The sequence below is a fragment of the Pteronotus mesoamericanus genome, unplaced genomic scaffold (assembly GCF_021234165.1).
Source record: "Pteronotus mesoamericanus isolate MK-2021 breed Mesoamerican mustached bat unplaced genomic scaffold, CSHL_Meso_final contig_181, whole genome shotgun sequence".
Lineage (NCBI taxonomy): Eukaryota > Metazoa > Chordata > Mammalia > Chiroptera > Mormoopidae > Pteronotus > Pteronotus mesoamericanus.
In genome coordinates this window covers 5094367-5122102 of record NW_026555077.1, presented here as the reverse complement: position 1 = coordinate 5122102, position 27736 = coordinate 5094367, and the positions used below count along the sequence as shown (strand labels likewise).

General features: G+C 34.9%; 1 protein-coding gene across 3 annotated transcripts in view; it reads right to left on the bottom strand.

Annotated features, from left to right (window-relative positions):
• The window catches only part of NEXN (nexilin F-actin binding protein), a 45572-nt gene that overhangs the window by 3427 nt on the left and 14409 nt on the right, over positions 1 to 27736 (bottom strand). For 2 of the 3 annotated variants that reach the window (XM_054566881.1, XM_054566882.1), the window contains exons 2-11: positions 18243 to 18319; positions 16670 to 16861; positions 16406 to 16484; positions 16174 to 16322; positions 12144 to 12185; positions 10801 to 10998; positions 10528 to 10704; positions 8043 to 8231; positions 4525 to 4722; positions 1485 to 1706 (exon numbers count right to left, since the gene is read on the bottom strand). In XM_054566881.1, the coding sequence (XP_054422856.1) occupies positions 1485 to 1706; positions 4525 to 4722; positions 8043 to 8231; positions 10528 to 10704; positions 10801 to 10998; positions 12144 to 12185; positions 16174 to 16322; positions 16406 to 16484; positions 16670 to 16861; positions 18243 to 18269 (1473 nt within the window). In that variant the 5' untranslated portion in view covers positions 18270 to 18319. Of the gene's footprint in view, positions 1 to 1484; positions 1707 to 4524; positions 4723 to 8042; positions 8232 to 10527; positions 10705 to 10800; positions 10999 to 12143; positions 12186 to 16173; positions 16323 to 16405; positions 16485 to 16669; positions 16862 to 18242; positions 18320 to 27736 lie in introns of those variants that run through there. The other variant, XM_054566880.1, reaches the window with a different exon arrangement.

Genomic DNA, 27736 nt, shown 5'->3' with positions numbered 1-27736 from the left:
ATTTTCTAAGGAAAAAGTAGACATAAGGTCAGATGGGGTGAGTTTGGGTCCTATTCTAGGAGTTGATTGCCAAAACTATGCCAACACAAGATTTTAAAGGATATCTCAATGACCGTTAATCTATAGGGATATGATCAGAGGAGTGTCAACATCCATCACAAGGAGCACCATTTAGGACATCCTCATGGGCTATAAATCAACCATGTCCTATTCTCATATCCTTTTACGCAAAGAAGAGCCAATAATAGCAATAAAACAAGTCACTGCCTCATTTCTTTTATTCCTACCTTCCATATTTTATAGGGCTAGGTATTACTGCTCTGAGGTTTCACTACCTTCAACCAAAATAAAAGCGGGGGAGGCTTGGGAATCAAGTACATGCTTATGGAACTTTGCTTTACCTACTATGACACATCTTTCTAAAGAGAATCAACAGATCTTACAGCCAAACATCCATTAAGTGTTCATATTCTCCAGAGTTTTAGCATTCATCTTCAAACTATTAGACTCTGAAGATGGCTTTATCACCTCGATACTTTTCAAATATTCTTAGCTCCTGCCTTTCACCTGACTTCAGTACCTGTTTTTAATGCATGAATCTAAAACCATCTTGAGATTCAGCATGATCTAGCTATAAAAATGCCAACTTGATAGCACTCCATGTTTTTAAAATCCCTTCGATGCACCCCAATGAAAGTTCTTTAACATGGCATCTATGACCTTCCATGGTCAACTCACTGCATACTCATTCGCTGTTTTAGCACTCTGCTTGTCTCAATGAGTTGCTTAGAGTCAAGAATTTGGACATAATTTCCTTTAAATTCACAATCTCTTTGAAGACCCTTCCAACTTCCCACACCTGTTTTACTAGTTGAATATTTGATGAAAATGGGTTATTAGAAGCATATTGGTTAAATGCTGTTAAATATTACAACATGGCAATTCTGGCAGAAAAGTATTCCAGATCTTATTTAAACCAATATTCATAATCATGGAACTAGTCCTCAAACTCGAAGGGACATTATATTACAGGTCATTTAGTGATTGCCTCATTTTACATTTGGAGGTACTTTAAATTCATGTTATTTGAGTTCAATTTTAAGCTCTGCCATTAAGTTACTGCATGACTAGGCAGGTCATATAGGGTTGATGGGCTTATCTTTAAATAAAGTGTGAATAATAGCTGGAATTTAACTCATATACACTGGTTCTACTAATTCAACTAAAAGGTGTGCCAGTAAATACTTTGAACCCCCCCCCCCCCCCCGCCCAGAGTGAAACGTGGCATTCACTATTGTCTTTAATACAAGTATGAAACAATGGTAGAATGGGGAAATAGTTCAGTCTCAAGATCTTAATGTGCTTTTGCTACTTAGTTCCCAAATTATTACATACACCTATGGTTAATTTTAAGTACCAAAACTTATTTCAGTGTTACACATTATCATTACTGTACCATGACTGTTAAATGTAAAATAGTATACCTCATGAAAGTTTTCTGCTTCTCGCTCTTTAATTTCAAGGTCAATAGCTCTCCTTCTTGCTCGTTCTTCTTCTATCTTTTTCTGTATTTCTTTTTCAGACAATTGTCCAATTTTTTCAAACTTGCTTTTTAGATTTTTGGCTTGAATAGAGCCACTCCTTTTCAATTTGATTAATTCTTCATATTCCTTGCTCAATTCAAAGGTTTCACCTTCTTCCTCTTCCTTAAAAAAAAATCGACATTTTTATATATTAAACTCTAGAAAATTAGTTTTTACATTGAACCATTCCAAAAGTGTTCACCATTTTCTATTTGAGACAAAAAAAAAAGGTTAAACCCTAAATACAATACTTAAATTTACTAATTAAAAGTACTGCCACAAATTTAAGACTTTAGGTAATATCTTCATTTAAAATATTTTTCATTAGGGAGTGTGGCTCAACATCTCACTTTACATTTCATTGTAACTTGCAAAAGTTAAAACATGCATATCACAATTAGCTTTTACTTGGAATTGTAGGAACATCTTTAGGGGCAGATGAAGAAAATTGAAAAAGACACTAGACTAGGTGTCAGATACTAAGTTCTAGTTCTGGCACTCATGCTGTGCAGCGTTTGGTTAAATCAATTAACTCACTGTACATGATTTTTTAATCTCTATATAGGATCAGAGTATCTCAAATTCCTCCTTAGATCTGATGAGTCTAATAAAGTAATATATTACACTTAATACTCAAGTTAACTGAATTAAGCACTTCTACAGATACAGTCTGGTAAAAATCCCTACAGCTTCGCTACATATCCGTTGTATTCTCGAGGGGAAGAGAGGAAGAAAAACATCAGTGTGTGGTTGCCTCTCACATGCCCCCTACTGGGGACCTGGCCTGCAACCCAGGCCTGTGCCCTGACTGGGAATCAGACCAGTGACCCTTCAGTTCACAGGCCAGCACTCAGTCCACTGAGCCACTACAGCCAGGGCTCAATTTTGTATTTTGCCAAGAAAGAAAAGGAATCAACCAAAATAGGCATCTAATTTTTTTACACCATTTTATCTTGAATAATATTTTGAAATCAGGTTCCTTTCTGTTGGCTTGTCACAATTTTTTTTTTGTACTTCTTAACACTATACCCTAATTTCACTAAGTGGAGTGGTAAAATACTGCAATTATTCCTAGTATTTCTGGAGAAGACCTAGAGTTCTAGGCTGAGGGGGAAAAAAGCAGGGCGGCAGGAGTTGTCACAGTGGATGATGTGACCTAAGTTATTTTCTTGGTTCAACCTAAGTGGGGAGGAACATTTCTTTACACTACCTAGGCTTTTTCATCGGGGTGTGAAAACAACTCAAAACACCAGAAACTAACACAGTTATGATATACAGCATATCACAATGGTTCCCAAATCATTCTGATCAGAATTATTGAACTAATCAACTACAGTCTAGGTGATCTTGGAATTGGTGTGCTACTTGCTCAAAAACCCCCGGACATGGTGGGGTAAGTCACTCAGTAGCTTCAGAATGTGTAACAGTTATATTCTGCCAGAGTTTATTCTTGCATTGTTATTTGTTTTCCATACAATTATAAACCTACTTTTGCCTACCCCTATGCAGATTACATCTCAATAAAATACTGAAATACACTCATTTATAAATTTTTCTAGACAATTTTCCACTTCATAAAATAAATGCAATTTTTTAAGGTTAGATGTTGGAATTTTTTTTACAACATTTGTATTTTATTACCTGTGTATTTGTACAGCATTTATAGTCTCTTGGTCAGTGAGAGTAAGGAAGTAAATATTCTCACTGGCCCAATGCCCCAACCCGTGACAGGGGAACCTTCTGAGATTGCAATGTCTGCATAGGAACCCACTCAGTTCAGAAACTGGCAAGATGTTCCCACCAAATCGCCTGCCAAGCATACTCTGTCACTGCCAGTCAGACTGGGACAGCCACTGCTCCCCTTGCCCCAAGTGAGGCTGTGTGCTCTTCTCCATCCCTGCTCATGTTGCTGCCAGCCCCTCACATCCTCCATTAGTGGCCAATGGAGAGGGTGGAATGCTGGCGTCCTCTCCTTTCTCTGCCTGTGCAGCTGATTGGCCATCCAGGTAGAGGGCTCTAGCATCCCGGGGTGGGAAGGAGAGAGAGACTTGGGTGGGGGGGCATCAGAGAGTGGGAAGAAGGCTGCTGAGAACCCGCCGTGGGGAGGCAGGGAGACAGCAGGATAATCTGTGGTTGAGCCAAGGGACCAAGGCTTGAGCGCGTGCGTGTGTGGGGGGGAGGGAGAGAGAGTTCGATACTGGAGAAGTCATACTAAAATATGTAACAGCATCGAAGTTCTATCTTTAGTAAAATAAAATCATTCAAAGACTTGCCAACTGATGTTCCTGTTAGTATCCATGGTACTCCTCTAATTTCATTTTATTTTGATTAAGTTTAACAGTTTAATTCTATTTGTTTCAAAGATAGTAGCAAGTATAAATGGGTATATTAAGTACTCCAAAACACCAACTTTCAACGGTGTGCTGGAAGAATTTTTAAACTTGCAATACCTATTTAGTAGGGCACTGACCTGTTTTCCCTTAGACTGTCAAATTAAAAAATGACAACCATCTGGAGTGAATAAATCAAAATTGTACCTGTTTTCATCAGATCAGCAATAGTATAATTTTTGGTGCGCCACAGAATTTTAATAATTAGTTTATGTGTGCTATGAGAGGAAGAATGTTGAAAATCACTGTTCTAAAATAACAGTTCTCAATCACAACTACAGATAATTGTGAGGTCTATAGGAATACGTATTTACTTAAGACACTGTAGTACTATCTCAGTCACTTGTAATCTATATTTTTTAAACTAGCAAGAAGTACAGTGATGGCAGGCTAGAACATGCACATAACTGGGGAAGTTTATGTCAAGTGTCTCATTCGAATATGTTGCATGTCCTTTATGTGAACAATACTAACAAAGTTGTAATGTAATACAGGTAAAATACTTAGATTAATGAGTATTTGTGGAATATGAATGGATATTAAAATCTTACCTCTCCCATTTCTTGCCTCAGTTGTTCAAATTCCTGTTTTTCCATTTCTAGCTTATGCTTCCTTTCCTCCTCTGTTCGTCGTTTTTCTTCTTCCATTTTTTGTTTTAATAATTCTTCAAAATTAATTTCCAGCTTTCCCGGTGTAAGAGATTCTTGAGAGATTGTTTTATACATCTCTGGGGAGTCATCATCTACAACCTATTTAAAATAATTCTTTTATCACTCTTGCCAGAATTATACATACTAAAAAGGAAATTTTTTTTTTTTTGTAGAAACTGATTACTGGAGTACAAAGGTTTCACACTGAACTAAAAACCAGGAGACCTAAATTCTCTTCAAAAGTATAAAACAAAGAAGGGGAATTATTAGAAAATTTAAAACTAATGTATTTTGTGATTACAGAGAAAATGACCATCTATTCTCCATTCCAATGAATGCAAAGAAATATCCAATACTTTGATTTTATACTATGGATAATTTGAATTAGACATTAAGATTTTCTAATATTGAACATTTTTAAATTGGAGTAAAATGAACCTCTGGTAATTAAAGCATTTCAGTTCAAATCACCATTTTGTCTGAATGAATTAGATAGCCCATCATGATCCCTTCATAATCAGGCAAAAATCACTCAATGTTATGATTTTATACTGATATATTTACATTCAGGCTAATTAAATAATAAGTAATAATAGTTAATACTTACAGCTTCCAGGTACAATTTTAAGCGCTTACATGTGTTGACTTATCCTGTAACCCCACGAAGTAGGAATTATTAATATCCCCATCTTACATAAAATGAGGCACTAAAAATAATTTGTTCAAAGTTAACACAAATAACTAAGTGGCAAAGGTGGAATTCAAAACTCAAGAATATTTCTATAATAAAATTATAAATAATGATTTAGACTTTTTAAATAATGAATTTCTTGTCTGCTATTTTTTTCAGGAAAGAACTTTTTAAAATTGAATTTATTGGGGTGACATTGTTAATGAAATCACATAGGTTTCAGGGGTGCAATTCTATAATACATCATTTGTATAATGCATTATGTGTTCACTATCCCCAGTCAAGTTTCCTTCTGTCACCATTTATCCATGCTATACCCTCTCCTAACTCTCCCCACCCCCTTTTCCCTCTGGTAGTCACCACAATGTTGCCATTTAGATGTGACTTCGGGTTAGTTATCTAGCCAACGGCTGAATTTACTAATCTGAGACAACTTTCACAGAGTTGTCATGAGAACTAAATAAAGTTTGGGAATCACTTAGTGTGCCTGACACCATAGTAATAATAAAATGGCAGTTTTATTATTACATTATCATTTTCTGTATTTAGGCAGTCTCTAAATTGCAATTAGAAATTTTGCTTTTAAGTCATTGACTTGAAATACATTTTATCATGACAGAGGCAAAGGGTAATTATTTTAAGATTTATGCATATATATGACAGGCTTCACCAAAGAACCAGTTCAACTCAGAAACAAAGCTTATATGGTCTTATAATCCAAAGATTGCCAAAAAATTTTTTTATTGATATATGGACTAACCCATAATATAAAATTATAATTCTTGACCCTGGATAAGAAAACAATATAAATAAAGGGAAAACTTTCTTTTTCCTGATACAGAAGTGTCTCTAGGAAACTAGACTTTCAGTTTAATACAGTTTTCCTTCCCTGCACTTTTCTACTAGTGAATCATGGTAAAAATGTAGTTTTTGGCCCAAAAATCTGCCCTGAAGATTAGATCTCCTGATCTCACAGCTACTCCTCACCACTTGCTCATTCTACAAAAATTAAGAGCTTTTACAATGTTTGAGGGTTTTGTGTAGAAACCATTTGTGAAGCAAGGATTATCTCATAACATAAAATAGCTTTAATATCACTTATTCCAGAAAAATTTATAGGAAGTTTTTTATTCTAGAATGCATTGTTCCACATGCTTGACGAACTGTCTCAGCCTCACTGAGAGCGAGCGATGACCATAAGCAACAGCACTTGTGCTATGCCGGGGGAGACTTAAATGTCTTAAGAACACAGAAAAGGAACACCTCTTTGGAACTTGGATTTTCAGGAAAGGCTTCCCAGAGAAAATAGAATATATGAATAGGAGATAACAGAGCATAAAGAAAGATCAGAGGGGCATGCTTCACACAACATTTATGAGAGCATAGCATTTGTAAGAACTGGAGAGAAATGTAGTATGTTTGGCGTATTAAAGAATAATCCAAAAATAAGAAATATACAAGGGCAAGATTAAAAAGAAATTTATTTTTTTGTTTTTGTATTTTTGCTTAAGAGAAGTGGAAAGTTTTTAACAGGATTAAATTTACTTTTTTTTTTTTTTTTTTTTTTTTTAAGAAAGATTACTCCTGCACTGCTTGGGTGGCTCGGTTGGAGCATCATCCCATACACCAAAAGGTTGCGGGTTTGATTCCCGGTCAGGCACATGCATAGGTTGCAGGTTCAATCCCCAGTCAGGGTACAAAGAGGAGGAAACAGATTGATGTTTCTCTCCCTCTCCCTCTAAAATCAAACATATTCTCAGGTGAGCATTTAAAAAGGTCAGGGTGGGGGGCAGCAGAGGGGTACAGGGAAGAATGTATAGTAGGCAACAAAGCCAGTTAATTAGGAGTTGGCCCAAGGCAAGGTATAACAGTGACCTGGATTATACTGGTGGAAGGGGGAAAATGGGGAAAAACTGACAGATTTTTAGATTGACTTAGGATGTAGAATTAGTGAGACTTAGTGAATGACTGGATGTGAGGCATAAATGAGAAAGTGGAAGTGTTGAAGGCTCCAAAGTTTCTGATTTGAGTATCTGTGTGAGTAATGAAACCAAATAAACACTTGCATATATGTGTCAGAAGCTCACCCAGACGTAAGAAGAAAGCCAAGTCACTGAAGCCAATTAAAGTGTTTTAAAAAGGAGATGTAATGTTCACATGTCACCTTTCTTTAAAGTTTGTCATGTAACGGTACATTTTACAAACATTAAAAAGGTACACAAAGCATAACTTTGTGAAAATTAAGTTTGGTAGCAACATCCAGCAGTGATGGGTGAGCATTTTGGAGTTAAAGAATTGTGATGAAATGGCGTTGGTCATTTGCTGTATACTGGATGAGATGGAAATTGAAAAGAGAAAAAGGAGAGGAAGGAGGAAAGGTGGGAAGAGAGAGGAGAATGGAGAGGAGGGAAGGAAAGGTGGGAGTAGGAAGCTTTATTTTAGATACTTAGTTCTGGAAAACATGCCTTCCCAGAGAAAGAAGAAAATATTCAACCCTCTATGTCAGGCATAACGATTTAATCAGAACCTTCTCAACACCACATTCAAGCAAACACATTTAACTGACAGGTGTTACGCCCAGGAGATTTTAAAACTTAGTTTCTATCACTACTATTGGCACAAATTTCAGAAATAATAGGATATTTTCCAAAGTTTCATAGTTTCTCTTAACATACACTAAAAACCTGAATGAGTCCTAATGGAATTCTCTAGTTGCATTCTGTCTTACCATGCTTCTTCGTGCTTCAGCGAACGCCTTCTTTTCTTCCTCTATTCTCCTCCTGGCCTCTTCTTCTGCTTTCCTTTTTTCATCTTGTCTCCTTTGTCTTTCCATTTCTTCAAAACTGAGTTTGAGTTTACCAGGGCGGTACTCTTTGAAAATATTTTCTGCCTCTTGGTTTTCTTCCTCTTCACTTACCTGACCAAGAAACAACTCACTACTGAGAACTGAGATTCATCCAAGACAAATGAATTGTCAATCAAAAGGCACAGAATCAACCACCCACCTCACACAGGAATGTCTCTTTGTCCTTAACATACTTAATCAAATCCCCTTCTTTTATAAAATCCCCTTCTTATATGATAACATATTCTAAGTTGGAGAAATTCCAAATAAAGATATACTCAAGAATTCTCAAGCAAGTCAAATTTTTAAATAAATCGGATGAAGCATTTAAAAATTTTACAAGGTCATTTAAGAGTTATTAACTTTCCCAGAACAAATATAATGTGTGTGTGTGTGTGTGTGTGTGTGTGTACTGAAATTGATGTTCAAATTTACCTACACAGATTATCTTTGATAGTAAAATAAAGTTTTCATTCTATAATTTTCATGAATCTTTTATTATGATCTATGGTACTTTTCATTATACTTATCAGATCAAAGATTATTACCTGGAACAATTTTATATAAAACTCAAATTTTATGATTTCATAATTAAAATTCTAATTTAATATTAAGTGAATAAAATATTCGTTAAAAGTTATAATTTGACTTCTGGTCAAGATGGAGGCATGGGTAAATATGCCTTGCCTCCACAAAACATCTAAAGCAAAAATATACAACTAGACTACAAAACAAGTACCACCCAGAATTGTCAAAAAATTGACCTGTGTAGAAGTCTGACAGTCAAAGATTAAAAGAAGCCACATTCATCCAGACAGGTAGGAGGGGTGGAGATGCAGAGAGGCACGGAATGGCATGGAGACGCATAGTGGTGCAAAGAGGTAAGGAGCTGGGAATGGGAAGTCCCACATCCACATGAGGTGGACAAAGAAACGGGAGGGGTACCTTAGGAGCAAGGTATCCCAGCCCCTGTCCAGACCACCTAGCTCAGGGTTCCGGTGCCAGGAAGACAGGTCCCCATAACTAATGGCTATAAAAACCAGTGAGGGTTGGAGTGGTGGTACCATAAACACTGTGGGATTCTCAAGAGACTCCTCTTAAAGGGCAAACAATAGGACGTAGATCCACCCCCTCTGGGATGCAGCACCAGGGTAACAGCTGGAAGGGCACCAGGGACACATGGGGAGAAAGAAATGTGAGTGCCAGGAGAGAGCTTCCTCCCAGGCACAACTCCAGAGGCCAGGCAGCAGCACTGTCTCCTCACTTAAGACCTCCTCAACACAAGCAACAGAGCAGTGACACAGGGTGCCCTGTCCTGGCAATTACCTAAGGCTCTGCCCAATACAACTTAACAGTTGTACTTTTCTACAATAGGCCATGCTACTAAGGGAGTCAAGCAGCTCTACCTAATGCACAGAAACAAACACAGGGAGGCTGCTAAAATGAGGAGGCAAAGAAATATGGCCCAAATGAAAGAACAGAATAAAATCCCAGAAAAAGAACTAAATGAAATGGAGATAAGCAACCTACCAGATGCACAGTTCAAAACACTGGCTATCAAGATGCTCCAGGAACTCACTGGGTACTTCAACGACACAAAAAAGACCCAGGCAGAAATGAAGGTTACATTAAGTGAAATAAAAATCTACAGGGAACCAACAGTGGAGGGGACGAAGCCAAGAATCAAATCAACGGTTTGGAACACAAGGAAGGAAAAAGCATTCAACCAAAAACAGCAAGATGAAAAAAGAACTTAAAAAAAATAAGGGTAAGTTTAGGAACCTCTGGGACAACTTTAAACATACCAACATCCGAATCACAGGGGTGCCAGAAGGAGGAGGGGAAAAGCAAGAAATTGAAAACTTTTTTGAAAAAGTAATGAAAGAAAACTTCCCTAATTTAGCAAAGGAAATAGACATGCAAGTCCAGGAGGCACAGAGAGTCCCAAACAAGATGGACCCAAAGAGGGCCAGACAAAGACATATAATTAAAAAGTCAACAGTTAAAGAGAGAATCTTAAAAGCAGCAAGAGAAAAGCAGAGAGTTACTTACAAAGGAGTTCCCACAAAACTGTCAGCTGATTTCACAAAAGAAACTTTGCAGGCTACAAGGGACTGGCAAGAAGTATTCAAAGTGATAAAAAGCAACGACGTACAACCAACTCTATCCAACAAAGCTATCATTTAGAATGGAAGTTCAGAAAAAGTGCTCCCCAGACAAGGTAAAAACTGTGTAATTATAAATTATAATTAAATGACATTAAATCATGTATAATTATAATATAGAAATGTACAAATATAATTATACATATCATTATATATAAATGCATGTGTGTGTGTGTGTGTGTGTGTGTGTATGCTTGTTTTACCATTTGTCTCCTTGCTTCTTCAAAAGCACGTTTCTCTTCTTCTAAACGTCGTCTTGCTTCCTCTTCAGCTTGCTTCCTTCGGTTTTCTTGTCTTTGTCTTTCTAATTCTTCAAATGTTAGTTTCAGTTTTCCAGGAGAAACTGATTCTTTTCTTGCCTCGTTATCCAGTTCATCATCCTAAGAAAACATTATGAAACCCATCTGTTAATCATAAAGGGAAATTCTGCTAACCAGCTCAACTACTTTGATTTGTTCCTTAAAAAAAAATATTACCATGACCAGTGAAAGACACTTTGCTTCCTTGAGAGATCGTCGTTGTTCTTCATACTTTATTCTTTTATCTTCATCATACTTGACCCCTTCTCTTTCTTCTCTTTCTTTTTCTAGATCCTCAAAATTCTTTTTTATTTTTCCAGATGTTTTATGTGATTTGACAGGCACCACAGTTATAAGTAGTGAATCATCTCCTTCCTGATTTATAAAATAGATAATTAGCATATTTCTTCCATATCAAAATTTAGGTTTCATGGGATTTTACCTCCATCATTGGTGAATTTCATTGCATTGCCATCAATGTTATGAAGAACAAAAATTTATATATTTTTTTACAGGTTTCTGTTAAATAGCACTTCTCCCAAAGTCATTATACACGAGTTAGTTTCATGCAAATCCATTGCTGATAAGGTTCAAGGATCATAAAACAGAATGACATTATCTGAATTTAGCTATCAGCGCACTAATCCCAGCAAAGATATTATGCATATGAGTGTACTCTAAATCAATTTGATGGTGGATGGATTCAGTTTAAACACACATAAAAAGTTTCTCCATATGATTTTTCTCTCCATACAAGTTTTAAAATACTTAGTAAAACTAACATTTAGTGAGGAAAAAAACAGTATTTTCAAGTGATTTAGAAAGCATTTTTATATTATAAACAAAACTCATATTTGATCATAGTAAAACATTCTTAAATTTGTTTTTTTAATGTATTCTAATTACTTCTATGACATGATCTGCTGTTGCCTCTGAACTTTTTTGAAAAATAAAGCGAGAAGTTATAATGTGTAACATATGCCCCTAAAATAAAATTGCTTCCAATTTATGTGGCTGTAGTTTTAGGCACACCATCAAATTGATTGGTTTTCAACTTTCTGTTAGCTAAAAAGGGCTGACTAAAATTTTTGTGACTGTTAAACATTTCTTCATGGTAACAGATAATAGTGCACTCCCTCCAAATATGTGATAATCAAAACAAACTCTCAGGAACTCTGAGGAAAGAAGATAAACAATGGAAAGAAAAGTGTCTTTTTAATCTATTAGCTTTCAACAATCTCTACTACTAGTAACCGTTCAAGAAATACGTAGTCTTGGCAGACTATCTCAAACTGAGACTTACAGTCTTTCTAACTATGAAAGCAAAAACACACTTCTTTAAAAACACTAAGCTACAGTGTTCAAAAGTGCAAAAATATGATCCTGCTTTGCAAAATATTTTTGTCCTTTTTGTTGTTGCTGCTGTATTTATAATAAAAAGAATAAAAACTTAATTCTAATTAAAAGATTGTGAGCCAGATAATTTTAGGTGAATGTTTCATTAAAGTAAATGTCTTTACCTCTGATGTTGATTCAGTTCCCGTATTGTTTATGTCCTCAATCTATTGAATGAGAATTTCACGTCATTACATTACATCAGATTGCTGTTTTTTGCTTTTAAACATACAATGGAAGAGTAATTTAGTTGTGACTTATGGTAAATTTTCAATTTATAATTTTTGATATATTTTTATGTTGTTTCAAATTAGCCAATTATATCCCTTTAAATGGAGATTAAACCTTATGTTGGTTTTTGCATGTTGATATCAATATCTAGGGAACAATATATTAAGAAAAAAATAAAATAAAGCCTACTGTTGTAATTCTGGAATTTGGATAATTGACCATACTCTTATGACCTGACAGTGAGCTTATATAAGTAGCATTTATTAATGAAATTATCCACTTAAACTGAGATACAGAAGCATTTCTTCATTCTTTATCTCTCTGTCCCAGCAAAAGGAAAACCTATCATTAGCAATCAAGTAACCACGATGACTGTATTTTACAAGAGAAATATATAGGAAAAATATATCTGACCACAATAAAGTGCGGTGAAAGCTGTAGGTTTTCACATGACTAGTTTACAAACGGAAAAAAAATTTTGGAAGTCGTAACTGTTTCTATTTTGAACAATTCTAGGTAAAAAAAAGGCTCTCATTCAAAGGGAGGGTGCTGAATTTGGCCATTACTCATAAGAAACATCACTGCCAGCTTGAAGCGCGGGCTAATGTACAAAACAGAGAAATGAAAGAAGATAGGTAATTTAAATAATGCAATGTTTGAGACCTCAGAAAAATGAAACATGAGCAATGGGAAAAGTTATAAAGTAAAAATTCAGATTTTTTTACTATTTTAATTTTATTTTTAACACTAATGAAAGAGCGTGGAAGTAGTTGGTTCCTCACACAGCCTAAGGGAATTCTCGTAAATTGGTGCACACCAGGAACGGGGCTGGCTAAGTCCCTGTTCTGACATCTTCCCACTTTTCTATGTTCCCTGTCAAGGAAGAAGTACGTTTTATTAAGATACCAAATTTCTTGAAAAATAAACTACCTGGAACAAATTATTAAATAAATCTGTTTTATATTTTAATTGTTTATTTTTAATAGCTTTGTTCAGAATTATTTGTTACAGAATTATCACACTGATTTGCTGTGTAAATGGTGGCTGTTTTATTAAACAATGTATTATACTAAGAAAAAATTTAACCGATCTATATTAAAATACCCACTAAATTATTTCCCTTCAAAAGTATGTTAACAATTCCTCTACAACTCCCATTAATTTCAATAAAAAGTTCCAGGAGACATGGTGAGAAGGCAGACATTCAGTGTATGGGAAAATTTTTCCTCAGCCACCCTTCTGACTCAGGAATCCCTTTTATAGCATTTTGTAATATGGACTTGTGCACGTAGATTTTTCAAACAAACATGAAAACTGGTTTTGACTACCTGTGTCATACTTTACTTCTTATATTCACAGATAGATTAATTTTATTAGATTTGAGCAGAAAACGTACGTAATGAGGGTTTAAAATTAGGCTTACTGCATTTGCAACATGAAATTGCTATTAATAATTTATTTTGTTCTGCCTAAATAAATATTCTCAAATAATTTAATAGACAAAAAATGTCATTAACCAAGATTCTGTGGCATCCTGCCATGTAGTATCAAGGGTTACCAGAGTGGTTCTTTTCCACGATTATATAATATTTTATTTCCATCTCCCTCTGAATATCCTATGTATTTTTCCTGTTCAAACGCACCTCTTCAACATATACTAGTTTTGTTTTGGGTTTTTTTTGAGAAACCACTACCTACATGTTCAGTGCTTGGGGTTGTGATGGGTCTTAAAGTCTAGTGAGTAATCAGTGCTTTTTGAAAAAGGACAGAAGACTTAAAAGAGGTAGACTAAGCCCATGTGCATATCCACTATATGCTGCCAAGCACTATGTATTTTAATTACATATCTTACTACCTTATTGAATAATTTATATTATAAATAAAAATTACATATAGTTATTTATCTTACCTTTATAAATTTATAATACTTATGGGATGGGTGGAGGAGGGCAAAGGGGGAAAAATTGAGACAACTGTAATAGAATAAACATGATTTAAAAATAAAATAAAAACATTTATAATATTTATTTGTTATAATTGTATTCCTTTGTGACATTTCATTACAAAATGTATACTAATCTTTGATGACTGGAGGTGGCAGAGGTAAATTACATACCACCCTTTCCTCAGATAAAGTGGTACCTAGTCATAAAATACAGGAATTTTTAACTATTGTCTATAGTTCCTCTGGCATATGTCACTATTTGCCACCATGCAAGTGGTTATTGGTGCCACAGAAGTGGTTATTTGCAACATCTGGGTAAATAAATGTCTTTGACATGCAAGTATGGCAGATGCTTTACTTTCTTTGTCACTTTTCTTTTAGAAAGCTAGCAGAAGCTGAAAGGAGCACAGCAAATAGGTTTAAGGCACTTACAGAGTAGGCAAAAAAAAGAAAGCCAAGTGCAATCTCACAATTAAAAATTTTTTTAAAGACAATATACTGTGAAGACTATGTTACAATATTTGTTAAAATTCTGATGAGAGAAAGAGGGAAATCAAAATGGTTCCATGATGTTTTATCTGTATGTATTATTATTTAGGTGAAATAGTGAATATTTATAGCCCCCATACTTTGTACCAGGCACTGTCCTAAGTGCTTTGCATTTATTAACTCACATAACCTTATTTACAACTCTAGGAATTACTGTATTTGGCTGTGTATAATGCACACCTACATTTTTGGCCCAGACTTTGAGGAAAAAATCTTTCATTTTAAGTTTTTAATTCAATTATTTACTTATTTATTTATATTTAGAAACAAAACAGATTCTTGTATTCCAGGGTATTATTTTGCATACAGATATTGTTATTGCTTTCTGGAGTTACACTTTTAATGCACAAGCATAAATAAAAGAATTAAAAACATTTCTATAGATATGGAATTAGTACTGCCCATGTATAATGCACATCCTTATTTTCCCCTCAAAAATCTGGGCAAAAAAGTGGACATTATACATGGCAAAATACAGTAAATATCACTATTATCTTATAAAACTCAAAACATTGATCATCTCTTTTGAATTCCCAGTGAAATACATAAACAATATAACTATCTTCTGTCATCTTTTCAACTCTATGAGTACAGGTTATTTATAATGTAAGATAAATATCAATATATTAAAAAAATTTTGTGAATCCGTTTATTTAAAATATAATTATGACTATTAGAACTGCAGGTATTTGAGAGATTTGCTCTGTCTGGTTATCAGAGTCATGAGTATTTCAAAAATACTTACCCGCCTCTTCGTTCTCATACTCCTAGCTAAAATACATGGGAATTCAAAGTTCATTAAGAGACTATGTAAAATCTCAGTAATAATATTTTAATTCTAATTTGTCATCTGTGGCTATATGCATCAGTTATATAAAGTAAATGGCTGGCATACATTTGCTCCCCTCTCCTATTACCACCCTCAACTGAAAAAAATTAAACTAGTTAATAATACCATTATTAAATAAAATGTGATTTAACTGGTTTCAAAGTCTCGAGTAGAAAGATATGCTAATTTATGCTTTAGGGTTTGATAATAACTAAGTATTTATTAATTACTATTAGAAGACCAGCATTTTAAGTTCTTGTGGATAGTTTATATGTGAAATTGCCCTATATCTTTATAAAATTCTCTAACATGTCAAGAAAAATAAATAATGTGAACAGCGTTAGGAATATGGAGAGAATAAGAAGAATGATAAGATGGTATGTAACAAAAGCCATCTCAGTATTCAATCTTCATGTAGGCACATTCTGACTTTCCAGGTATTTGGTATTAAATATTTGTGCTTAAGATCTTGTTTACAAGTTATCTGCTATTTAATAGATTCATGTTATATGAAAATATTTTAATTCGGCAACATAATGATTAGTTTTACTCTGTAAAATTAGTTTCTAAGGCAAATACCAACTTAATATTTAGTGTATACCTGCTCAGCCCTTTTGGCTAATTCACGTTGTATCTTCCTCTTTTCTAACATATCCTGCTCAATTCTGCGTTTTCGTTCCTCCTCTGTTCTCTTCCGTTGTTCCTCTTCTCTGTGTTTCTCCATTTCAGCGAATTTACCTTTAACAGTTCCTAAGAATATATGAAATATGCTCGATATCTTGCTATTTTCCTTTTTTCAATTTCACTGACAAATTACCCTTCAAGTTTCTTACCTGTTAGCTTTGGAACATAAGCTTTTTCTACTTTAGAAGATACCTCTTCCTCATCATCAGAAGCAAGCATTTCTTTAATCTAGATGGTTAAATAAATCATATGAATATGTCACAAATTTAGTCTAAACGACATTATATGCAGATTTTGAAATTAGTTTTTAAATACAGAAAACTTTTAATTATAGAAATGTGGTTAATGTGAATAATAAAATGTAAATTTATAAGATGAAAGTGATTATTTGCACAAGAATAAAATATAACAACCTCCTGCTTTCTCCTGTTCCATTCTCTCTCTCTAATATATTGTTCTTTTCTTCTTTGCTTTTCGTCTCTAGATCTCCTTTGATTTCTTTCTTCCCTGGCTCTCTGCATGGCTTCAAACTTATCCTTTACATCACCTTTGCCAAGTTTTGGCACATAGGTTTTTGGGACAGGTTTAGATGAAGAGAGCAGAATCTTTATTAGAAGAAAATAAAGAGAAGAAAGTTAAAAAAATTAGATAGGAAGAAATTAGGTAAAGATAGATCAGAATAAGCAATACAAGAAATACTTGTTGAAACAGAAAATAGAAATGAGTTTGAAACTTTTATTTGAACCCATTAGAATCTGATTAGATACTTTCTGAGTCTAAGTATAAAAATAAATTACAGGAAATATGAAAATAAAAATTTTATTAATATATCGTACAGAACTTCCATTTTATAAGTGCATTCCACTGAAGCTGAAGGCTAGTAAAATATAAAAATGGAATACTGAAGTTTAATTTAAAACAAGCTGTATTTCATCCTACTCTCATCACCTGCCTAAAAGATACCAAGACTAATTTCAATAAATTAGATGAAGTTGAAACTAAAGCAAAAGTTTGGGTTTTAAAGTTTAAAGCTTCATTCACATATTAATGTTCTTACTTGTCCTTTATTCCTCATTTATGACTGAGGTGTGCCAGGGTCTTTGTGCACAAGCAGTGACTTACGTTGTTACTGCTGCTATGCCCATCTAGAACTTCTATAAACCAACATTAAAAATGTGTAAGAATGCTGTATCATTCCCAGTAGGATGAGCTCTAAGAGGAAAATTCACACATTGCAAAAGAGCCCCCCAAAGAAGAAGGCATCTGGTAAAAGACTGGAGAAAAGACTTTCCTCCACTATAAAATTATTTTCATCATTTTTGAAAATTAAGATGATCTCTAAAATAAGTTTCAGTAAATAAAACATCAATGTCTCAGAACACCCAACCCCTGCTAATATTAGTGGCAAATTACTTAATTGATCTGTGACAGACCCAGTCTCTATTTTATCACTTATGATGTCATTGGCCACTTAAGGTTTTTTTAAGTGGCCAATCTGGGCCACTTAAATCTGGGGGTGTCACCAAACTTGGAGATGAGCACTTCTTACTACAACTCTCTGTAACTGCAGCCAAGGATCAGAAAATGGCTACAAGAAGTTTTATTGCAGCTGCTAGGGGAGGTGCTCAGAAGGACCTTCCCCTGACAGTGAATTTATCACTTTTTCCTAAGAGTGTATGTTAAATCCACTTCCTTAATATTGGAAAGAAAAAAAACCTTCTAAGACTTAACAAGATATTAAAACTCTACTCAAAATGCTGCCTATCATATCCACTTAACTATCATCCACAAATTTAACAATCATGATTCCTAGATGAGAACCCAAATGAAAATGCTGGGCCCAAGCCTATGAATGTGCCCTCTTCGTATGTTTTATATCTTGGCATTATGTTACCACGAACTTCTCAATACTAAACAATTGCCCTTCCAGCAGTTCTACAACCAACCTTATGTTTCCCCTATTCTTTTTTAACTTTTGAGACTTACCTCAGCCTTTTGGGAAATATCATTCATGGTCAGTCTGTAGTTTCAGGGTGATTATAAAGCTTTGTATATTTCTGCACCTGAAAAAAATATTGGTATTGAATAAGAATTTTTAATGGCTTGACTTAAAAAATATGCCATGCATTTTTGTAAACAGTAGTAATATATTAATTGACCCTTAAGAAATACTGACATTATCCACGCAAGTACTAAATTGTGATAACCCTCAACTTCTTTTCCTAATATTTAGGGTACAGAAGGTACAAGATGCACGGTATTAAAAGATCTTTATAAGCTTATCATCCAAAATACTTTCCTGAATATATCTAGTATAATTACAAAAAATTTATATTCTGCAGTTATTAGGTGTATTATTCTATAAATATCAACAAGTTCTGGGAGGTTGATCGTGTTATTTAAATTTCTATGTCTTCACTTCTTTTTTTATTTTTTGCCTACCTTTATCGGTCTTGGACTTTGTGGAATTGTTTATTGCTTTTAATTCTATCATTTGTGTCTCATGTAATTTCATACTTGTTTAAGTGCATATACATTATGATTACACTATCTTCTGCTTGAATTGACCCTTTCATCAGTATGAAATTTCACTCTTACCTCATTGCCTTGAACGTATCTGATATATTAAAATAGCCACATTGACTGTAGCTGGTTCTGGCCAAGATGGAGGCATAGGTAGATACACTTTGCCTCCTCACATGACTAAAAAAAGGACAACACATTTAAAAACAAAAAATAACCAGAACTGCCAGATAATTGAACTGTATGGAAGTCCGACAACCAAGGAGCTAAAGAAGAAACGTGCATCGAGACTGGTAGGAGGTGCAGAGACAGGCTGCCAGGGTGGAGGGGACGTGTGGCAAGGCAGTGGTTGGAGGACAAGGCAGGTGAGGAGGCAGCTGGTGGACTGGGCGTTCCCACATTTGCATGTGGATAAACCAGGAGGAATAGCTGGGGAGACAGACTGCACAACCCAGGGTTCCAGTGCAAGAAAAGAAAGCCTCAGACCCTCTGGCTATAAAAATCTGTGGAGGTTACCACAGCAAGAGAAACTCCCAGCCTCACAGGAGGGTCCACTGGAGAGACCCATGAGGTCCTAGAGCATACACAAACCCACCCAGCCAGCGATCCACACCAAAAGGGCCCAATTTTCTTGTGGGTAGCGGGGAAAGTGACTGAAAGCTGGTTGAGAGCAGAACAAGTGGTATTGTTCCCTCTCAGACCCCTCCCCAACAGACAGCATCACAACTCAGCGACCTGGGTTGCCCTGCCCTGGCAAATACCTAAGGCTCCACCCCTTAGAAGGAGCCATGAGACAAAGAAATATGGTCCAAGTGAAAGAACAGACCAAAGCTCCAAAAATAGAACTAAACTATGAAGGGATAGCCAACCTATCAGAAACACAATTGAAAACACTGGTAATCAGGATGTTCACAGAAATGGTGGAGTATGGTTGCAAATGAAGGGAAAAGTGAAGGCTATGCAAAGTGAAATAAATAAAAATATACAGGGAACCGGCAGTGAAGGGAAGGAAACTGAGACTCAAATCAACGACTTGGAGCAGAAGGAAGAGATAAACATTCAACCAGAACAGAATGAAGAAACAAGAATTCAAAAGAATGAGGAGAGGCTTAGGAACCTCCAAGACAACTTTAAGTGTTCCAAGATCTGAATCATAGGGGTGCCAGAAGGAGAAGAGGAAGAGCAAGAAATCGAAAACTTTTTTTTTTTCCCCAAGGGTTATATCTTCTTGTTGGATTCCTTTCTTTATCATTATGTAGTGCCCTTCTTTGTCTTTTATTATTTTTTTGTTTCAAAGTCTTTAAGTCAGATATAAGTAGTCTATCTCAGTTTTTTTTCCCTTTCAATTTGCATGAAATATCTTTTTTCCATCTCTTTACTATTACACTGTGTGTATATTTCCATTCTGAGGTGGGTCTCTTGTAGATAGCATATGTATAGGTCTTACCATCTTATCCTTTCAGCTACTCTATGTTTTTTGATTGGAGCATTTAAGCCATTTACATCAAAAATGGTTATTGATAGGTGTGCATTTATTGTAATTTTATTCTTCTAACTATTCTTCTCTGTTTTGTTGTTGTTGTCCTACTTCTTAAAGCAGGCCCTTTAATATTTCTTTTTTTTTTATTAATTTATTTACTTTTTAAATACATTTGTCTCTGCCTTCCCCCCACCTCTTTCCCTTGCCCCCTCCCACCTTCCCTCCCTCAGCTTAATTGAAAAAATAATGAGGGAGACAAGGAGAACTTCCCCAATCTGGCCAAGGAAATAGGCTTCCTGGAGATCCAGGAAGCTCAGAGAGTCCCAAAGATGTTGGATCTAAGGAAGCACACACCAAGGCACATCATGATTACATTACCCAAGATTAAAGATAAGGAGAGAATCTTAAAAGCAGCAAGAGAAAAGGAGACAGTTACCTATAAATGAGTTCCCATAAGGCTACCAGCCGATTTCTCAAAAGAAACTTGCATACAAGAAAGGACTGGCAAGAAGTATTCAAAATCATGAAAGGCAAGGACCAACATCCAAGATCACTCTATCCAGCAAAGCTAACATTTAAAATGGAAGGGCAGATAAACTGCTTCCCAGATAAGGTAAAGTTAAAAGAGTTCATCATCACCAAGCCCTTATTATTTGAAATGTTAAAGGGACTTATCTAAGAAAAAGAAGATCAGAAACTATGAATAGTAAAATGACAACAAACTCACAACTATCAACAACTAAACCTAAAAATAAAAAAAACAAACTAAGCAAACAGCTAGAGCAGGAATAGAATCACAGAAATGGAGATAAGAGTGGAGTGGGAGGGAGAAGAATGGGGGGAAAGGTACAGGGAATAAGAAGCATAAATAGTAGATACAAAATAGATGGGGGGAGGGTTGTTAAGAATAATATAGGAAATGGAGCAGCCAAAGAACTTATATGTACTCATACCCATGGACATGAACTAAGGGGGAAGCAATGCTGGTGGGAGGTGGGGATGCAAGGTGGAGCGGAATAAAGGGAAGAAAAAATGGGACAAGTGTAATAGCATAATCAATAAAATATGCAAAATAAAATAACCACATCAACTTTCTTAAGTTTCGTTTGCATGGTATATAATTTTCTAGACATTTATTTTCAACCCACCTCTGCCTTTACATGGGAAGGATGTCTCTGGGACACAGCATAAATCTGGACTTTGCTTTTTAAAAAAATCAATTCTGATAATATCTTTTAATCACAATGTTTAGTTTATTAACATCTAATGTAATTATTTATATGAATGGACTTAGATCTACCACTTACTATTTGTCTCTTATTTGCCCCTTCTTTTTTTTGTTCCTCTATTACTCTTTCCCTGCCTAGTTCTGGGTTAATTGAATAGTTTTTAGAATTTTATTTTCATTTATTTGCTTTAAAAAGTTTTTTAAAACCACTTTACTAAGATATACAATAAACTACACTTTTTAAAGGTACACAATATGATAAGTTCTGACATATGTATGATCCATGACACCATCAGCACAATCAAGATAATGAATATATACATCACTCCCCAACATTCTCTCAAACCCCTTACCTCCCTCCTCTTCTTGCCTCTACCACCCCCATCACAAGGCACATATGCTTTGTGTCACTGTAGATTAGTTTAAATTTTCTAGAACTGGAATCATATAGTATGTATTCTATTGTCTGCCTTCTTACACCCACCATAATTACTTTGAGGTTTGTCCATGTTTTGTATGTACCAATAGTTCATTCCTTTTTAACCTGTTTATGGACATTAAGGTTGTTTCCAGTTACCATTACAAATAAAGCTGCTATGAATATCCATGTACAAGTCTTTCTGTGGGCATGTGCTTTTTTATTTCTCTTGGGTAAATAAAGTGTATTGGCTAGGCCTTGTAGTAAATGTTTAACTTTTTAAGAAACAGCTAAATTGTTCTCAAAGTGCTTGTACTATTTTATCTTCCCATCAGTAGTGTATGAGAGTTATACTTTCTCTTCATCTTCACCAACACTCAGTATGGTCTTCTTAATATTAGATATTCTAAAGGTAAATAGTGACATCACATTATGGTTTTAATTTACATTTCCCTTATAACTAATGGTATTGAACATCTCTTTATATGTTCCTTTTCTATCTGTAAAAATTCTTTGGTGGAAGTATCTATTCAAATCTTTTGCCCATTTTACCACTGGATTATCTATTTTTCCATTTTAAGTTATATATTCTGGATACAAGGCCCATAACAGATATATGACTTGCAAAATTTTTTCTCCCAGTCTTTGACTTGCTGTTTCATTTTCTTAAAAGTGTCTTTGAAAAGTGTAAGTTCTTCATTTTGAAAAGTACATTATACCAATATTTACTTATATGATCTGTGCTTTTAGTGTTGCATTGGCCTAACCTTACAACCACAAAGAACAAATCCTACATTTTCTAGAAGTTTTATAGTTTTAGGTTTATGCATTTACGTCCCTGATCCATTTTGAGTTAATCTGTGTATACGGTGCAAGCTCATATGGATAACAATTTTTCCAGGACTAGTTTTTGAAAAAAATGTATCACTTCTCCGCTGAACTGCTTCTTTGTTGAAAATCAGTTAATCTCTGTGTATGTCTGTCTCTGGTCTACCCTCCATTGTGTTCCATTAATCTATTTGTCTCTCTTGATGCCAAAATACGACACTGTTTTCTTTCTTTCTTTGTTTAAGTGATCACTATGCCTTGATTAGTGTACCTTGTAGTCTTGATTAGTATGTTTTATAGTGTGCCTTGAAAAAGGTAGTGTAACTCTGACTTTGTTCTTCAAAGTTGTTTTGGCTATTCTGGGTCCTTTGTATTTAAACATAAATTTTAGAATCATATTTTCAATTTCTATAAAAGTACCTGCTGAGATGTCTATTGGGATTGAATCTGTAGATAAATTTGGGAAGAACTGACATCTTGATAACATTGAGTCTTTTGATCCATGAATACAGTATATCTCTCCATTTATTTACATCTTCTGTAATTTTGTCTCAGAAATGTTTTGCAGTATCAGTTTGCAGGTCTTCCATATATTCTGTGAGATTTATCCCTAAATAGTTTCATATTTGTCAATGGTGTTGTAAATGGTGTCGTTTTTAGATTTCAATTGATAATTGTTTATTGCTAGTATATAAAAATATAATTTATTTTTTATTCTGACCATATATCCTGCTACTCTGCTCAAGTAAACTATTAATTCCACTGGGTTTTTTTAGATTCCATCAAATTTTCTATATATACAATTATATCATCATTGAACCTTTTTTTCCTTTCCAATCTGGGGTTCAATTATTTTTATGGCTGGGTTGTACTAGCTTGAACTTCCAGGACAGTGTTAAATAGAAGAATGAGAGCAGACTTCTTTCCTTGTTCCAAATTTTAGGGGGGAAATGTTCTTTCACCATTAAGTATGATTTTAGCTATAGATTTTTCCTTAGATGTCCTGTATCAGATTAAGTTCCTTTCTATTCCAATTGTGCTGGAATAATCTCAGGAATGGATGTTGAATTTAATCTAATGTTTTTTCTGTGTCTATTAAGATAATCATATGGTTTTTATCTTTATTATGGTAAGTTAACTAATTTATTTTCAAATGTTAAATCAACTTTCTATTTCTAGGATAAACTTCATTTGGTCATGATGCATTATCCTTCTGACATACTGATAGATTTAATTTGATGAAATTTTGTTAAGAAGTTTTGCGTCTGCCCTGATTGGTATGGCTCAGCGGGTTGGGTATTGTCCTGCAAACCGAAAGGTCATTGGTTCGATTCCCAGTCAGAACACATGCCCAGGTTGCGGGCCAGGTCCCTGAGTTGGGGAGTGAGAGAGGCAACTGATCCCTCCCTTTTCCTTTCTCTGAAAAAAATAAATAAAATCTTTAAAAAAATAAACAACTAAGTTAAAGAAAAGTTTAGCATCCATGTTTTCAAGGGATATTGGTCTGTAGTTTTATTTTTTTGTAATACCTGCTATGGTTAACAGAGTAATACTTCTCTCACAGAATGAGTTGGGAAGTATTTTCTCTTCTTTAATTTCCTATAAGAGCGCATGCAGAATTGGTATTATTTTTTCCTTACGTGTCTGCAGTGAAGCCATCTGGGACTGAAGTTTTCTTTGTGGGAGGAGACAAGGTGATGGCAGCGAGTGGGTCTTGGTTCCATGTAACTATTAACAAGACCCTAACTGTCGTTGTTTAATGGGTCTGCGGGTGCTTATACATTATTAACAACAGTTAACTCATAAAAGCAGACCGTACACGGATGAGCATGTGTCACTAACCAACATTTATGAGTAATCTAATTCTATGTGCCTGAGATAAAATTCACAAATAGTTCTAGTCCTGTTCGCTTACCTGAGTCAGTCCTATCCGGAGTTACTTATCAGACATTTCTTGTATAACCAACAAACCTACTCTTAATTCTCATCACTTCTCAAACCTTAGAGTTATTTCCAGTGTATAGCTCCTAAATTTTAACAGATTATCAAGATTTGTGAATGCTGCTTTCAAATCTGTTCTCCCGCATTACCCCGCTTCTGCCCTGCCCCCATACTAACGCAAGCCTTCACCTCGTGTTTTGGTTGCCGCAATCTGATAATCAGCCCTAAATCCAAATTCCAACTCTGTTGCTTCCTAGTTAGGAATAGATGAAATAATGCATGTAAAGACTCTAGAAACATACTTAACATTAGTAGGTACCAATAATTTTGATTCATTTCTTTCCTCATGGTCTCCCTCACTACAATGTATCCTCTTCAGTAAAAACCTACATTTTACTGCAGGTAAGTGTACCCTGACGTATTGTTTGTGTAATTTTAAAAAATAATACCAAAGGGTACAAAGAAAATTTGAGTAATCTCTTATGGGCATATAAGGACTGGTAATTTTAGCCGAATTAATTGGCCAGCGTGAACTTCAGGAAGACTTTTTTCCCCAGCGAAATGAAAGAAAATTGTGAGCCTTGGCGACAGTGAAGAATCAGCCTGTCAATTGGGAGAATGAATGGATCAGCTAGCTCTCTTCATCTAATCTTTTTTAAACAAAATCTTCAAATTATATCTTGATTTATTTGTAGAATTAGAATAAAATGAGATTACTTTTTAAAGTGTACAGAGTAAAACCACTTAGAATAGTTCTTTAAATGTCATTTCAGTATTTTGAGCTCTTGTTTTAAAAGTCTGCGAAAACTTGAACGGGACCAAACCTTAACTTTTTTGGTTAAAATATAAGCAAGTGGCCCTTTGTCACCAATTTGCTGTGTTCTACCTTTTGAGGATAAAAAAAGTTTTAGCAAAATAAGTTTATTAGCTTTTTGTATTATGGAATTATTTTTTAAGGTGTAGATTGCAAACTAATAGGACTCATATCTCCTACACAGTTTTAGGTTGAAGAAAATAATTTCAAAATCAAGCAGAAAAATATTATAGGATTACTTTATAGATAATTTTTAAAAGATGTGACTCTGCCTGGTAGAAACAACAGAGTACTTCAGTTGTTAACTCAGTTGTCTTTCTATGCTAAACCAAGGTTAAAGGTACAAATCATATTGTCTAATCTAAACCCCTATCTCACTAACACACCTCTTGGTCACAATATGAAAAAAATAGACGATAAAAATGATCCACGCTAACATTTATTAAGCATTTACTGTATGCCAGGTAATGTGCCAAATAGTTAACAAGCATTATTTCATTTATTGCCCACACTAACCCTTTAGTAAGATTCTATTTTTCAAACTCTGCCCCCCCAAAAAAAATCCAAGCCTGGTAATTTAAAATTTATTAAAATATTAGTACAAGACTAATGTCTTAGAGTTTATGTAATAGGATTTAAAGTCTGCAAAGCTGGGAAACAGAGACTTAGAAAAGTCAAGTAAATTGCCTAAGACCACACAATTAATGAGCGGCGGACATAGATAACAAGAGTCCGCACTCAGCATCTGCATTCTTACCCACCATATTATGCTGATGCCAAGAAAGCACAACTGATGTGTCTGGTGAGGAAGGGGGTGTGGGGGGGAACAGCAACTAGTTTATAAGGTTTTACCTACTAGTGTAATCGACAAAATCTTTAACCCAATTATTTCAGAACCACAATTCTGAGCAGTAGAAATACATTGGAAGCCCAAAAAAGCATGCTTGATATTATTCTCTATATTTAGTGAATTTGTACTCTTTAGCTGGCAATTAGCAGTCGAACAGGGTGTTGGGTAACTGAGAAACGGATATTTTGCCCCATGTGAGCAGCAGAGTTTTTATTTAAGCACTTTATTTCCTTTTAAATTGATACATGCTGGCAGTTATTCTCTTGGAATTACTTAGAGTTAAGCAGAACACAGAGTTAGGTTTTCAAATGATTCTCAGGTACTAAATGCAATGCAGCTATTTTAGATGGTTGTGGTTCACTTAGTGAACTCATTCATGCTTGATCAAGTTCAGGGCTGTTCTGTCTCTGATTATTAAAGTACCCAAGTCAGTGACATGCAATTAGCACTCTTACTGTTTTAAATAATGACAGTGAAGAATCAAGTAACAATATTCACACATATGCCATTCTTTTGATTAAAACACGATATATCTCATAATTCTGCTAAATTGTCAAAAGTACAGAAAGCTTCTGAATTTCTCATCTAACAGAACATTATTTCACAGTACAGAACGAACATGATTTAACATTATTTAACATTTGGTACTCCTAGAGCAACGAAATTCACTTTTAGTTGTATAATGGCAGTGAGAATTTTAGTTTTATGAAGGCTTTTTAAGGTATTAACTGATTCCAACAAAGTCATGACATGGACTCTGAAATATTCAAGCATTAGTTGAATGTCATACATTTTAGTGAATCTCAACAATAAATCATAAATCCATGATGGAAGTTTTAGTGGAAGGGAGTCACAGACACTGACCTGTGGTCATGGAATGAAACCATAATCCTCTCTAAACTGTAGCTGAAAATTTTCAGTTCCCTCAAATCCTCTGCTGTCTCCTTCTCCACCCTCACTCCACAATGCCCTAAATACTAATGTTTGGCCTCCCAGAATGGTACTCTCAACTTCTACTCTGCTAAAGGTATCTCCCTCTCTCTTTCTTTAAAAAAGATTTTATGTATTTATGTATTTATTTGTTTATTTATTTGAGAAAGAGGGGAAGGGATGAAGCAACACAGAGACAGAAACATCAGTCAGTTGCCTCTCACACAACCAGGGACCCGGCCCACAACCCAGGCACATGCCCTGACCAGGAATCAAACTGGTGACCTTTCAGTTCACAGACCAGCACTCAGTCCACTGAGCCACACCAGCCAGGACAGGTGTCTTCCTTTCTTATATCAACCAACTAGGGACCATGCCTTGGACTAAATAATAGCTGTTTAATATATAAATGACCATAAATATTTGTGGATGAATGTGTATTATGAAATAAAAATTCAGAACAAATGA